Genomic DNA, 15,799 nt, shown 5'->3' on the forward strand with positions numbered 1-15,799 from the left:
TAGGAACTCGCTTTCGATTCCGAGTAAGTTTTTCATGTACAACGCTATGAAGGACAAAAAGTCTTCTCCACCTACAAAAGGCAACTCGTGAATGAGGCAACGTCGTTATCGGGTGAAAAAGAGTTTTCAGTAACTATAGAACGACCACGCGATAAACCATGAAAGGATTTTCATTCGCTTCTTTTTGGTTTTCTTGGGGCCGAAAGGGTGATCAAGAAAGTTAGAACTACCGAGTTGAGAGAACATTAGAGGATTCCTAAGCCATCCTCGATTTTATGCATGGGGAATGTGGACCTTCGAGTTGACACGCCCTCGGCGTGAAAATCCACAAAGTGTTCAGTGGTCGGCGGGTTCAAACCGGGAGTTGAGAATCTTCAAAGAGGTTGTATGTAGGAAATGTCTACCGATTGATGCCTATTTGATACATTCACCTCTTGGACCCCTACATGGTACTGCTTAGGCCTAGTTTGGTACTAGCCAAATAGTGACTATTTCTATTCTTTTATATATATAAAAAGAGGAAATTCATTTGGTAATATTAGCTAATTTTTTTGTTCCTGAAAATAAATTTAGAACAGAATTAAAAGTGGAAAAAAATTGCTTCTCTATTCCCAGAAATAATTTAAAAATCAAGTAATTTTTTTCCTTCTTTTCCTTTTTGCTTCTTCTTCTTCCTCTAGCTGGTTGGCAACCTTGGTGATGGCCAACGACTGGCTAGACAAGAGCCAATGACCTCGTCTGCTCCCGGCAAAAGTTTGACCTCACTCAGCCATCACAAGACTAGCCTCACCTAGCTGCTGTGAGGCTCGGGCCAATGAGGCTCCCCCAATGTTGACGAGGTTGTTGGCTCTCGTATGGCTGGTCAAGGCTAGTGATTGGCTAGAGGAGGAGGAAGATAAAGAAAAGGAAAAAAAAAAAGAAGAGAAAATGTAATAAATTTATTAAGAAATTAAAATAAATTCTCAATAACAGAAAAAAAAATGGGGGTTGTATCAAACACATTTCAATTTTCGGTATAGAAATTTTATGCAATTATTTCATGTCTTCGAATGCTTAGAAACTCATTTGAAGAACACAAAATTAGAAAAACTATTTATGAGTAGAAAATATTTTCAGAAACAAAATTATGACCAATCAAGGCCTTAATTTCTGATATACAATGTCTATTGATACAATCTGAAGAAATTCGTACGAGAAATCACATGAACATCCTGAGCATGATCCAAATCATAGGTGCAAAACCCCACAAAGATGAAGAGAGACAATTTTCATCTTTTTAAGCCCGGTTCAAGTTAGTTTTCATAGAAAAGCACCGGTCAATCGTTCGTTGAATTCAGCTGCGCTGATTACGGAACGAGTTGGTTAAGACGTACCACTCTGTTTTGATGTTTCACAAATGCAATGAACTGACGACCGAACCAACCGGGCCGCGACCCTGAGGCGTGTTTAGGCAAAAGCTGTCTGTTTTCATGTTTCACACATGCAATGAACACCGAACCACCAGGGGCCATGATACACAGCTGGAAGTTGTACTTTGCACGGCGACAACGATTCTCATGTAAGAGGTCAAACTCCGAATTTCAGCACCAATCTTAGGCATTAAGTGATTCAGTGTGCAGAGGAGTATTTCATGGCAATTCCACAAACACCCACACAAACACCCCCACCGCGCGCCCACACCCAGGCAGCTCCCTTCTCTCCCCCTCTTACTATTCAACAAAGGTGTTAAACGGGTGGGTCGGGTCGGATCTGGGTCGAGTCATTAATTGATCGACCCTAATTGACCCATTAATCAATTTATAACCAATTTAAACTTAATATAAATATGACCAATTTAAACTTAATATAAATTTTTCAAGAAAGTTAACCCATAAATGATTTTTTTATTTTTCAAATGGCTTTTTAAAATTATTTTTATTCAAAATCTTTAAAAATTAGACCCATTTATTAATATTTAAAAATAAAACCAAATTTGGTGAAAACTTATTTTTTTTTTTATGTTTTTTAAAGATTATATTGCTAAAAAACTTATATATATTATTTTTTTTAAAATGATATTACTAAAATAGTTTTATACAACACAAATTTAATGAACAAAATTTTTATAATTTTTAAAATAATTATTTTAAAAAATCGAAATTATAATTATTTTTTATTTTCATAATATAATTTTCTTTTTCTTTTTTTTTCTTTTTGGTTATTCTTCTTCTTTGGCAGGCCGCCACACGACGACGGGCGCGGCCGACCACAGGCAAGCCTCGAGCTCATCCGATATTGGTAAGCTCTAGGCTCGCCAGATTGGTGAGGCTGGAGCCTCGCCTGACGTTGGCAAGCTTGAGTCTCGCTAAATCGGCGAGGCTTGAGCCTCGCCGAGATTTGACAAGCTTAAGGCTCGCGAGGCATTGGGCAAGCGCGAGCTCACTCCTCGTCGATTCAACGAGGCTCAAGCCTCGCCAAATGTTAGTGAGGCCTTTGCTTCACCAAATCGGCGAGCTCGAGGCTCGGCGACGTTAGGCGAGCTCGAGCTCGCCCTCACCGGATCCGGCGAGACTTGCCGACATTGGGCGAGCTCAAGTTCGCACCTCGTCGAATCTGGCAAGGCTCAAGCCTCACCCGACGTCGGCGAGTTCAAGTCTCGCTAGATCGGCAAGATTCGAGCCTCGTCGGGTGTCAATGAGGCCTCTGCCTCGCTAGATCTAGCAAGCTCAAGCTCGCCCGATGCCGGCGAGCTCGAGGCTTGCTTGGCCAGCTGCCAACCATTGCCATGCCAGCGACCAGAGGAAGAAGAAAGAAAAAAAATTAAAAAAAAAATTATAATTTCGATATTTATAAAAAATATTTTTGTAAAGTTAAAAAGAAAAGAGAGAGACTCACTCTTAAGACCCACTTAAAACCAAACCCATTTAAGATCCACTTAAGACCCACTTAAAACCCACCTATCAAAGTAAACCCATTTAACTACTTTTTGTCAAAAACAAGTGACCCATTTATGATTTAAATGGGTCATATATAGGTCTAAGACCCATTTTGACACTCCTTTTATTGAATTGAATGGTGACAAAGTGTTAATCTCTCTTTGCACGTCGAGTTCAGCTTCGTCTAATCTGCCTCTTGGAATATCTAGGCCCACCTTGCTCAAGTTCTTAAACTCAAAGATCACAACAATTATCAGGCAAAGCTGATAAAACCGGTAAGTAGAATTCGCGATCAGTTGTGTCAATGGCATAATACACGCCTTGCCTTTCCTTTCCTTTCCTTTCATTTCCTTTCCTTGAGATATGAATACAAAGTCACGTTACATTGACTCCTCGTTGCATTGCCTGTTATTACTTGATTTATAAATGCAATAGAATCGCTGAAACAATCCTACAAGCATTGCAAGTATAACCCTGGGGTAAATACATACACCCTTCCTTTCCGTCTTTGTCCCACTTGTATCCATTTAAAGCACATTCTTCACTTGAAAAAAGTTCGGACGCTCCTTATTTGCAGCTTCGACATCATCAGGAGATGCCACCGATGCCACAACTCCCTTACCTTTGACCGATTCAATTACATCAGCAAAATTTCTGAAATCCTTCAAGCTGCGAAACAAAAAGGGAAGGTTAAAAAGAGATATCGAAAGAGAGGTGAGAATTACTCGTGCCAAGCATTGGATGGTAGCGAGAAAATCAGCAGAGTTTGGCCTCCTACATTAATAATCTATAGATGGTTTTATCCTAGTTTTATCACTCATAGAAAAAGAACGATGGTTCTTCCTGTTAGCAAGTGATTGTACTGAAACTATTATATGCAAGTGCATGTATAGACCTTTAAACTTAAGAATGCAAAAGATTTTCATGAATAGAACACCATCCGATTAAGAGGATCTATACCAAATGATAATGACGCACTGAGTATGACTACGATCACTCTGCAGTCTGTTCATCTGAATCTTAAACAAGTATTGCCAGGACAGTAAATTAAAAATGTTCAGCTCAATTGGTGGGAGATGGAAAAAAAATCTTTACCTAGTGGACAGTATTTCTTCGCGCCGCCTTTGCCGCTCTTCCTCTGTAATTCCCAAGAGGTACCGTAACAAGCTGAAAGAAAGGATCAATCACAAGTTACAACTATTATTTTTCACTTAATACCCAAGTTCATGCATATGCCTCTTGGGGTAATAGCAAGGTGACATCATAAGTATTCTGCTAACAAGATCAATAAAAAAGGAGAAATGAAGGAAGCCAAATCTATGAAAGTAGTGAAATAGAAACTGGAGAAGGTGATATGCCTATGTGAGAATGCAAATAAAAGTTATTTACATGGTCTTAGTATCACATATCAAATACCGATACAAACATAGATAGTATCATATACTGAATAAGTTAAACTTACTCTTTTCTCCCCTTCGTCTTGAATGAAAGCAAACAAATACAAAAGGAAGCAGAATGTGCCATCAGCATACCTGCTATAACCTTTGGCATCAGGTAACTGGTAAGAGTCTACATCTCCAATGGTCCCAATAATTGCTTTGGTTAGAGCATCATCATCCATTTCCAGCTCTCTTAGAAAAGCTCCAGTTGCATCGTAAATGTCAAGTGTTTTCAACAAGTTTGGATCACGATAAGATAAAAAGGAGAAGACTCCTGGGAAGGAAAACCATAAATTCAATGAAAATCTCCAGCAAAGATATATGTAGCCAACAAGATAACAACGTAAAGCCTCACCTGAGTGAGTATCAAAGTCGCAGAAACCTCCGTAAGCCCCACCACTGACACGCACACGGTCCCACAACCATGTATTACTGATGTATTTTGAGATGACATAGGCACTACCATCAAGTTGATATCCCGTTTCATAGACGTTAGCTGCTTTTCCAACATAATTAACCTGCAGAGTGCCAGGCCATACGTTGGTGAATCAGAAAAGAAGCCAAGGCCAACAGAGTTACTCAAAGGAGTGATTTTAACCTGAGTGGGTATCACAATAGCTTCATTTTCCCGAGAAAGGCATGCCCTCCAGGTATTGGCCCCAACATTTGAATTGCTGGGAAGCATATCAAGAAATTTGCTGACAAACTTCTCTGAATTTTCCATGTTCCTCCCGTCAGCAGTCATATTTATCAAACAACCATCCCTGGAAAGCAATGACTTGCGAATCTCCTCAAGAGATGAAGAAATTCCATCCCAGTTCTGATCAACTCTCTCTTCGAGATCTCGTAGAAATTCCAGGTAGCTACACGTATAATAAGAATGCCATAACTACCATTAGATAATAGCTTTAACATCAAATTTCCTAGCAGCAGTTGTGGCAACTACAAGATCCTCGATGCAGAAGGGTAGGAAAAAGAGTGTATTTGCAACTCGTGCATGCTTACTCCTTTTCTTTTTTCCCCCCTTCTTTGGGGACATCTTGGCAAAAAAGCGAAGGACACTTCCAACACAATAGCAAATTAAAAGTTATAGATGATGCACACACAATCAATAGCTGCGTGTCCATCCATGTTCAAGCAAAGAAACAAAAAAAACAAAAAAAAGTTCAACAGTCAAGGCATATCTAGAATGGTAGCCACTTGTCAATAATCTAGAGAAGGCACAGATGATTCACATATAAGTTACGCTGCAGTCATGGGATTTTTGTGGTTCAGAAAGTCAAGAGGAGGGGCAATATACTGGTAGATTTGCAGCCAAAGCTTGATCTCCCATCCAAGGCCATGGAAGGGCTTATACCTAGCCTCCAGCCTCACAGGAAAGGACTGTAGGTCCTCAACTTTTATGAGCTAAGGCTCAAAGAAATGCAATCAGTGATCAGTCAGGATTTTGGCAAATGTGCACTAAACTCAACAAATGGAGTCTCTATCTGCATCAAACTCCTCAAAGTTAATTTACCTCTTATCCTTATGTTACTGCTCAATCCGTCATAGGATCATAATACCTTGCTTTGTATGAAATCATACAATTTCTTCTGTAAAAGGTGTTTTCTTATTGACTCAATTGCAGTTCTTAGATTGCTTTGTCTGTTCTATTATATATGTTCTCATCAACACTCCTCAATGTAGATTAATGAAATGGAAGAAACACAGCCGAATAAGAAGACAGCACTGTGGGATGGAAGTAAGTTAAAGAAAACTCCAAGTTGCACCACCTGACACCACCCATTTGCTCAGAAATCCACCCAGCAACATTCAGCTTTGCATCCATCCTAGCAGCTGCAATTCCATGGCCACTGCCTCTCAGTCGATTCTGTGCATAAAAATTACCTCTGAGCAAACTCACAAATGGAGATATGTGTTGTCCATCAGGAAAAAAAAAAAAAAAACAAAATTACCTCCATTCTTGCTTTGCTCTGGGACACAAACTGCTTGAACCTCTGCTGATCCGTAAATTGAACTTCTTGAAGAATGCAATTAACCTTAAAGGTAAATGGAAATATAAGCGATTTATCAAGATTACATACTAAACTGAAATGATAAAATTCTGTTTAGCAAAAGTCAAAGCCCAAGCAGGAATGAGCATTAGAATAATAAAGTAAAATCACATAAACTAATTCCATTCTTATCACATAAACAGGAAAACATTGAGGTTTCTTACTTAAGTTTTTAAGATAACAAGGCTTCCTCAGCATAAGTATAATCAAGTCCAGTCAATTGTAAATGTTAGAATCAAATGTCAAATGAAACAGACAACTTGTCATATATCCAGATTCAGAAAAGAGGGATAGATGGACAGATCTACTTCCCTGTCCATAAATAAATAAATAAAAGGATTATTCTTGCATTTCTTGCATAGCCAGAAGCCTCTTCAAGAAACCTACTGAACTAAAGACTCTCCAATCCCCTTAGGCAACAGGGTCCCCTCAGTGTTACTTCTATGATCTTAGGAGCAATCCCAAACCCAACTCTGATAGCTTGACCCTATGATATCCTCTGGAGGATGGAGAATCGATATTAGAAAATCTGTATCCAGCATTAAGTGTTTATATGCCATTAGTTTGGTCCTTTTGAAAAACTATCCTTTTTCCTTTTAGGCACTCCCTCCACTCTTCCCTCATACAGCTATGAGTAAGAGAAAGGAGAAGGCGCATCACAAATTCACAATTGACTCCTTTTGTCCACTTGGTAGCATCAACGTCTACTATCATCTTTTCTGTTTGTCTTTATAGGTAAAGAGAAATCCCTCTAGGACATGAACAAGCTGCAAACCCATATGAAGAAGAGCTAAATTACAGGAGGAAGCATCCGCATTGTCAACCAATGAATGTACATCTACGATAATTTTCCACTACACTGAGAGTAAGGCTCTGACTCTTGTTCCAAAATTACAAACACAGAAGAATCCTCTCAAATGAACCACATACTGTTGTCTAATTTAATAAGTACAAAATCATTTAAATTTCTGACCTCTTCATCAATTATCCTCCTCTTAGACCTCACCCAAAAAGAGCTCTTGTAAGTAACGAGAAAATGCATAGCTGTTAGATAATACAAACTGGCTAAAAGCCATAAAAATTTAAGAACTCTCCTCATGAGTCTCTGTATGCTGCATATTTTGTAACTTTAGGACAACTCCTTTTTTTTATGCCATATTTAGCCTTTCATATATTTGGGGGGGCTCTTGCTATCACTGTGACCTTATTAATCAGGTAACCACACATCTTTCAACACCCAGAATACCTCATGGTGCAAGACCTTTCTAAGCAAAAACTAGACAAGCATTCAAAGCAACTATAAGCCAACCAAAAAGAGTACTTCAACCAGTAAAAATTATCTATTGCATGGAAGCAAAGCATATTGTCACAAAAAATAAAGAATGAGAACCAATATACCAGATTGAAAAGGTCTTCGGTGCGTCCAGCCATGGCTTTGCCACGGACAATGATATGGCTACAAGGATCCTCCTTGCCACGAACTGATGATGTGAATGGATAAACAGATATGCCTCCAGTTTTCCTTCCAATTAACTGATTAAGTTGCACAAAACTCAAGTCCTTTGTCCCCATCTCCAGCAACGACTGACTGTAAGAGTGTTAAGTAAAGTAAAAGAATCAAATTTAAATCCCACTGACAAAGAAAGCACTTCAAAGAGAAATTGACGTGTATAATAGAGTGATACTGCAGCCACCAAGATCAGCAGCATAGCAGAAAAATATTTTCTGTATTTGTGCTTCCAAGGCATATCTGACAAATAATGATATCAGATTAGATGGAACCTTATCAAGCCTGAACACCTAACCTGAGTCTTGGCAGCTGTGTCCACTTTTACTATCTTTATGAAGTGAAGAGAATGATATGCAATCTCTTTAATAAAACTTACCAGAAAAGAGGTACCAATTGAAGAAGTTCTTGCTTCAGAGAACTCATATTGAACACAACCTCAGTGTAAAGAACATCATTTGTGAAGAGATCGTGTCGCAGAACTTTCACACCATTAATATCTCCAACCTGCATTACCATGCGAATGTTAAGAAGCCTGGCACTCTGATACATAGCTTGGCATCACAAAGTTAACATGTTAAATAGGTTGACCTCTGTAGGTACACGTATAGGCTCTTTAGGAATGTCATGCAGAGAAAGGCTTGGGACAGTTCTCAAAGCTTCTGGTGGATCTGGAGTTTCCTGCTTCAAACGTAGTTCCTGTGTGGCACGTGCTAACTCTGCTAAATCTTCTTCTGTCATACTTCGTCTGACTTTATCTAGGACTTCTTTCTCAGCAGCTTCATCACGGGAATCTTTCTCTGGATCAGGCTGAAATAAATGATGCTTGTCACAATCTGACATGTCAAACACTGAAGCATTATGGCCTCTGTAAAGTTGCATACCTGCATTTCAACAGTAACAAGATGTGGATTGTTCAAGATGAACTTCTCTATCAGCGGAGAGAAAACAGCCTTGGAGCCTTCCTTGGCTATTCTTGCTTTCAAGGCCATCAAGGGCTCCTCATATTTTAGTGGCTCAAAAGGATCCATGTCGTATATCCATTTGCCCTATAAATATGGAAACAGGTTAAGTAATTGAAACAAGGAAAATAATGACTAAACATAATTGCAAGAAATGGAAAGTTGGAAGAGAATTAAAAAGCCTTCCTGCTTACCATGGACCGAAGCATCAAAGACAAGCCACGGGGAAATGATCCGGTGTTGTTCTCTCTGAGAGAAAACTCAATGGTATTCATAGATGCCTCTACAGCATCTGTATCAAAACCTTCCTCTGCTAACTTTTTCAGAGTACTCATAATCAATTCTTCTACCTTTGGAATGTCATCTTCGGAAACACCCTTTAAACCAATGCTGAACTGAGGCTGAAGGAGCTCATCCTCAATCCCACCTCCAACAATAGCATCCCCCAGACCACTTTCTAACAAAATTTTCCTCAGCGGAGAAGCAGGAAATCCCAGCATGAGATGATCCAAAAATCCAAGTGTAAGTTCAGTCTCCAAGTCTAAGGGTTTATCTGAGAGCAACCAATTAAGGCATACCATGTGCTTCTTCTTCAACTCACCACCTTCGCCAGCAGGGTATTTTTCAACAATCCTAACTGGCTTGGAAAATAATTTTTGGGTTTGCACTTTCGATTCATTTGCAGCAGGACTTGCATCAAACGTGTCGAGGTACTCTGCAATAAAGAGTTGTGAGATTCTCTGCTCATCATCATCACTTTAAATAGACTAGCTAAGCATTATCATTTCTAGAAATGACCTACATAGACAAAAGTCGGCACAATTTACTGAACAAATAACTGAAAGCACATACAAACAGAAACCACACACCAGATCTTTTTGTCAACAATAGACAAGATTAATCTATTTAGTATGCATAACCTTTGCCTCACACCATTTTAAAACCAAATTCAGTTTCCATGACATATGCCAATGAGGTCAATGCTACTAAGTAATCTTCGCAAACTTCTACTACCACATCATTCAGCAACAAAGAACTATTCTACTTATAGGATAGGAGATAGAAAAGAACTATTCTACTTATATACATCACACAAGCAGTAATAGCATGACTAAAATTGCCAAATTACCACTAAGGATGCGTAGACGCTCATTTGGATCATCATTACCATAAAACCATATCCTAGCGTTGCTGGGATGGTAATACTTGCGATGGAACTCCTGTACAGTTCAAGAAAGAAATAGTGAATTTAGGGACCAACCGAAGAAATCCTTCAGAAGTATCATCATCAGAGCAATCACTACTGTGGTTATTTTCATTTATTTTCCACTTTTGGAGGTTGCACTATATTATGATGCTGACTCTCGTGAAATAGTTAAATGTTTGTCACTAAAGAAGCTTACAAGCAGCAGCATTATGATTCCATTTGTAAAAACAATAACCAGGTTGGAACAGATTCCATAGGAAACAAACAAACGAACCTTGAATTCCTCAAATGTCAGTTTAGGAATATCTTGTGGATCACCTCCGCTGTCAACACCATAGGTATTGTCTGGAAAAAGAGCCTGCCATATATAATGGTAAGGTAATAAATGTGGGGTTAGATTTAGATGCAAAACTGTTAGGGAAGTTGGATCCACAATCAAGTGCCTTCAAACCAAGTAGATATTTAGCATGCTAGTGGCATCATATACATAGCCAAAATATGATGGTCTCAAAAGCAATACTATGAATAACAGGATGAGGCAGTTTACAGAAGGAAGGATATCTATAGACATAGAATAAAGGATCATGCCAGATTCAGGAAATTGACTGGACTGAAAAAGTTGTCATCTACTCTCCATAAGCAGGTCAAGCAGATTTTATTTTAGGGAAAAGAAATTGCGTCAATGGAACTTGGTGGATGTTGATGTCAATATAATGATGTGTTGAGTTGAGGACTTAAATGTCTTCTAGCCCAAAAACCAAACTAAGGAGAGTGCTAAAATTAACATCAGACACCAGGGATACATTAAGAAAAGAAATGACACAAATATCAGGAAAAAAAGTTAACTAAATTCATTCAAATATCTCAAAGGATATACTGATTATTTTTTTATTAATTTTCACAGAGGTCTTACAAATTAATAAGCTCTATACTACAGCCATACTCTTGGAAAAAGAAAAACTCAAGTTATATCAGAAAATTCTAATATAATGGGGAAAAGAAGCCATCTCTGTAGAAAATCCTAGTATGTATAGAATCTGCCAGGCTATTTAAATCATGAATTACATTCCATAAAAGTCAAAAACCATTCTTTAGTTTTGCTCTATCTCTAAGCACAGGAAAATGAGTCTGAACTCAAAACAGTCAAACGAGTGCATCTCTGGTCATCTTAAAATGAAAGTGGATAAAAAATGAATAATGGAAGGAGAGACTACACACTGGTCTGTTAGAATGAATATGTTTGTTAGATGTTTCATTTTCTAATCAGACTTGGAGAACCTGGCAGAAAAATGAAAAGACAGTAGGATATGCAAAACTCAAACCAAAATACCAGCGTGTACCAAGACGTTCTATGCCTCAGATTGAAGATTGAATAGTCTACTGAATTTACAGGTATACAATGCACGAAATAAACTTGCCTGCTGTGAAGCTCGACCCAAAATACTATCAGGCTGGGAATAGACACCTTTCATCTCATTGAAGACGACACCTGATATTCAGCATACCATCAATCAGTTACCAAGAAGGCGCATTAGTAAATACCTTTACTATCTGTAAGAATATATTCAAATGAGTTTCACTAGCACATCATGTATAGATACCTTTATAAGAAATTTCTTCTGAAGGATTGTTGAGTTCATAATGCCAGCCCTCCTGTTGAAACGTTTGAATGTCGTCTATGCATTTAGGGAAGAAGACAGCATCTAAGTACACATCAACCAAGTTATAGAAATCCTGTTTCAATCACATCAGTCAAGTATCAGAATCAACACTAGGTTCATTTGAATAGATCTCAAGTTTCAACCTACTCTTCACCTTCGTATTAGTAGAAGCAACGGGGTAGCAGGTCCTATCAGGATATGTAAATGCATTCAGGAAAGTGTTTAAGCTGCCTTTCAGCAACTCAACAAATGGCTCCTTCAAAGGATACTTCCGGGACCCACATAGGACACTGTGTTCAAGAATATGTGGAATACCAGTGGAATTGTTTCTGTAGAAAGAATTCAGTAAAGCAAAGGCTATAAGAGATTGAGCACTGTTAGAGGATAAAGGAAAAGACAATCTACATATGACAATCATCCAGAACCTTGAACTTAAAGAATATATTAGATCTCAACTGAAATGATTCAAAAACAGAAAAAGAACTTATTTCTCTTCTTTAGTAGAGCTTCCCAATAAAATAAAGAAAAATGGTACCCTTGGTTAAGCCTCAATTGAAAGATATGGCATATTAAAACCGTTTTCTTCATTATCCACTACATCTTTCCACCAATGGCTTATGGCCCAGAGAAGTATCTACTTCTATAAGCTTCTTTCTAGATTTTCTTACGCCATACCATGTCTAGCAAGGTCAGAATCTCAGCAAATCGAAAAAAGGCACCACAAAATGGGCAAATAAAGGGGATTCTATCGCGAAGTAGTAACCTAAGAGAATCTTGACAAGAAGCCTTCCGTAGCATTATATGAGAAAAATGTAGTTTAGCTCATGCCATCCTCCCTTAGCTAATTAAAAATAGTTTTGTGACAAATCTTAAAAATAGTTAAATATCATCAAGCAATACTCCCTTCTGGTTGGAAACACCATAAAACTAAGAAAAAATATGTTCAAAGGCAACCCCTGGTCCAAACATGACAGCAGAGGAGATTTTGACAAGTATGATCTCAACAACAGGACATCTCAACCAGTCACTATACTCCCCTACCTATATCCTGTAGCATTATCCAGGAGGTGCTGGAATAGGACTGACAGTATGAAAATGAGTGATCCATCAATATACCATAATTTTGATACACTAACCAAGACTTCAGCCAAAAAAAAAAAAAAAAAAAAAAAACAACACTCTTTCTGGGTGATATTTGAAGAAGAAAGCACAGAGAGACAAATACACATTAACTAATAATCCAGTTCACCAGGTAACCTGACAAGTTTGTATCTGCTAACATTTATATTACACAATTTCATGCAAGCATAAATCAAGAAAATGTAAAGGAGTCCATCTAGAGTTTATGCCTAATTTATATGTAAAACATCATCCTTTACATATCCACCTTTTCATGTATCAAGCTATTCTTGTCTACAACATAAGTAAGGCATGTGATGATGAAAAGAGGTGGATGAAATAATAGCCAGATATGAGAAAATGCACATAAATTAGAAGGCAACCACTCCACGCAACTCAAAAAGAAAGGCGAAGAAGGTCGCAGAATCATCAAGGCAATCTTCTCAGATTAAGTCCATAAAACAACTCAACCAATGGAGTAAAACGGCTACCCACTCTGAAGCACCACCTGCCCCCGCAAATGCCAAATATTACTCGACATAAAGAGTACTCACGGCGGAGTCCGGAAAACGATCCCGAAGACTTTGTTCTCGTCGTCGTTCGACACGGACATCACTTCGGCACCAGTCTTCTTATGTCTGAAGAGAGTCGCTCTGGATTTACACTCCTTAATGAATTCCTCCGACACCTTTTCGAACCCGTACTTCTCGGCAACCCCATCCTGAACACCAAAAACCTCTGCAATCCCCAAAACGCCAATCAGAATCTAAAAACAAATCAAACCACGTCCCAATCGCCGATACACGAAACGGCAAATTCCAAATGCCAATCCAAAACACAGATTAAGCACACGAGGTCGCTACAGCAGCTCGCGAAGCAAGAGTGACCAGCTCGAGAGGAGCGGGCGCAGCGAAGCGGAGTCACCTGGAGAAGGCTGAGTCGGAGGAGTCGCGATGGCGCGAGGAGCGAGCGACGAAGAGAAGTTCCGGCCGAACCTGAGCGAGGAAGAAGAAGAAGAAGAAGAGGACGACGACCGGCGGGAGCAGCCTGGAGCGGCGGAGGTGCAGGGGACGCCGGGAGGCGCCGTTGGCCGGTCGGCCGCCGCAAGGGCGGAGGAGGCGGCGGGGGTGAGAGGAGGAGGAGGAGCGGGAGAAGAAGAGTCGGGTGGTGCAGGCGAGGGAGGAGCAGGAGAGGGAGCGGAGGAGAGCCGCTCGCTCCATCGACGGCGGAGGCCTTCTCGCGAGGGAGGAATGGAGTTGCAGAGGAGCGGGAGTAGTGACGAGGAGGACGGAGGATAGAAACCTAAAATATCAGCGGAGGCATTCTCGCCGTTGCGTGTTGGAATCGGACGTTGGATTGGAAATGCGCGAGAGAACTGGTGGCTTGGCTTGGGAGTTGGTTCAGCCGCGTAGCTTGATTTTTGCCCAGAAAAAAACTGAGGAAAAATCTGGATAAAAGGAAATTGGTGTATTTTTGGAAAAAAATAAATGAAAGGGTTAATATTATGAAAATTTTCAAATTGATATGTCCATGATACATTAATTATAAATTGATAGATTCGTGATAAATCTATCATTCATTAGTTTTTATTAAATTTTACTTTGTCGAATTCTTGAATTAGATGATACATAATAGTTAATAGGTATACTAATTTTGGATTTTTACTCTCCATTTGTCACTGGTTTATAGTTTTTCGTGGTATTAATATAATTTAACGGAAATTAATGGAAGATAAATTTGTCACAAATATATCCATTTGTGAGTTTTTTGTAATTAAAAATTTAGTTTTGAAAGTAAATTTATCACAAGTATACTAATTTGGACATTTTTCCAATCGAAAAATTAGTTTTGCGTAAATTTATCACATATACACTAATTTTGGATTTTTCGTAGTATTAAACCTAAATAAAATTTGTATATTTTGATTTTTTTAGCAAATTAAGGACAAAGAAAAAGATGACCCTTGTAAATTTTTTTACTAAGGTGCCTCTATTGACCATTTTGCCGAGTCTTCAAAATATGTCGGAGACCATCCTTGATATTAGGGTTAGTGGTTCTAGATTCCGGTTCGGTTCTGTTGGAACTTGGAACCTACTCTCGAGTATAGGTTCCTTATTTTTTGGAACATGGATCTACCCATCAGAATCAAGAACCTGTAATCTGTTCTAGGATTAATTTTAAAATTCCAACAGGATTTTTTTTTTTTTATTTTTTTTATTTTCAGATTTGAACTATAACATACGCGCATACTCTACGGTAACTTTCACGTCTTAACAAACATACCAATGCCAAGAATCTTGACATACATAATCAAAAACCAAGTTTGATGAAGCTTTAGAATGTCATTCTAGACTGACTAGACACTTTGATGAGCACCAAACAGAAAGATCAACTACTTTTGACAAATAACTGTGCCAAACCATTGGAAAATTCAATCGTGCCGTTACCAATTTTTTGTGCGTAATGATGATTGGGCCTTTATAGAGTCTTGTCTATCAAAAACAGATCTTTTTTGAGTACTGAGACCAACCTGAACATTTCGGTATATCCCACACAGCTATGGATGAGGACGTACACTTTGGTTGACATAGCTCTTTGTTATTCTCATGGTGGACATTCATTGCAGGCATCCATGCACCAATTGTGACGTCCTCATTGCTGAACATCTGAACACTGTCATTCAAACAGAATAAACATCTGATAAAATGACTAATTGAGAGAAGTGTTGGCTCACTTGATTGCATTGTCCTTTCATAACTCGGGTTAAATCACACAAAGAACAGTCTAGGAGCAAAAGATATGACTGGTCCAGCATTCAATGACAAATGTAAATTATTAGGCTTTTTGATGACCTAAAACAAAGTGTTGAAGTTGTGCAAGTGCTTGAGCATTGCATTAGACTCAATCGACTTCTCAACAATGAATTAGACATGGA

General features: G+C 38.8%; 1 protein-coding gene across 1 annotated transcript; it reads right to left on the minus strand.

Annotated features, from left to right (window-relative positions):
• Positions 1 to 3,206: 3,206 nt before the first annotated feature.
• On the minus strand, positions 3,207 to 14,202 carry LOC104453208 (presequence protease 2, chloroplastic/mitochondrial). Its single transcript, XM_010067732.3, is given in 20 exon segments — positions 3,207 to 3,584; positions 4,011 to 4,082; positions 4,448 to 4,628; positions 4,710 to 4,872; positions 4,953 to 5,217; positions 6,127 to 6,224; positions 6,310 to 6,393; positions 7,807 to 7,996; positions 8,295 to 8,422; positions 8,507 to 8,725; positions 8,800 to 8,964; positions 9,072 to 9,592; positions 10,007 to 10,097; positions 10,359 to 10,442; positions 11,503 to 11,573; positions 11,686 to 11,818; positions 11,900 to 12,074; positions 13,419 to 13,602; positions 13,789 to 13,891; positions 13,893 to 14,202. Coding segments are annotated over 20 exon segments (3,261 nt in total). The 5' UTR covers positions 14,085 to 14,202; the 3' UTR covers positions 3,207 to 3,442.
• Between the last annotated feature and the right edge of the window lie 1,597 nt (positions 14,203 to 15,799).

The sequence above is a fragment of the Eucalyptus grandis genome, chromosome 7 (genome assembly GCF_016545825.1).
Source record: "Eucalyptus grandis isolate ANBG69807.140 chromosome 7, ASM1654582v1, whole genome shotgun sequence".
Taxonomy (NCBI): Eukaryota; Viridiplantae; Streptophyta; class Magnoliopsida; order Myrtales; family Myrtaceae; genus Eucalyptus; species Eucalyptus grandis.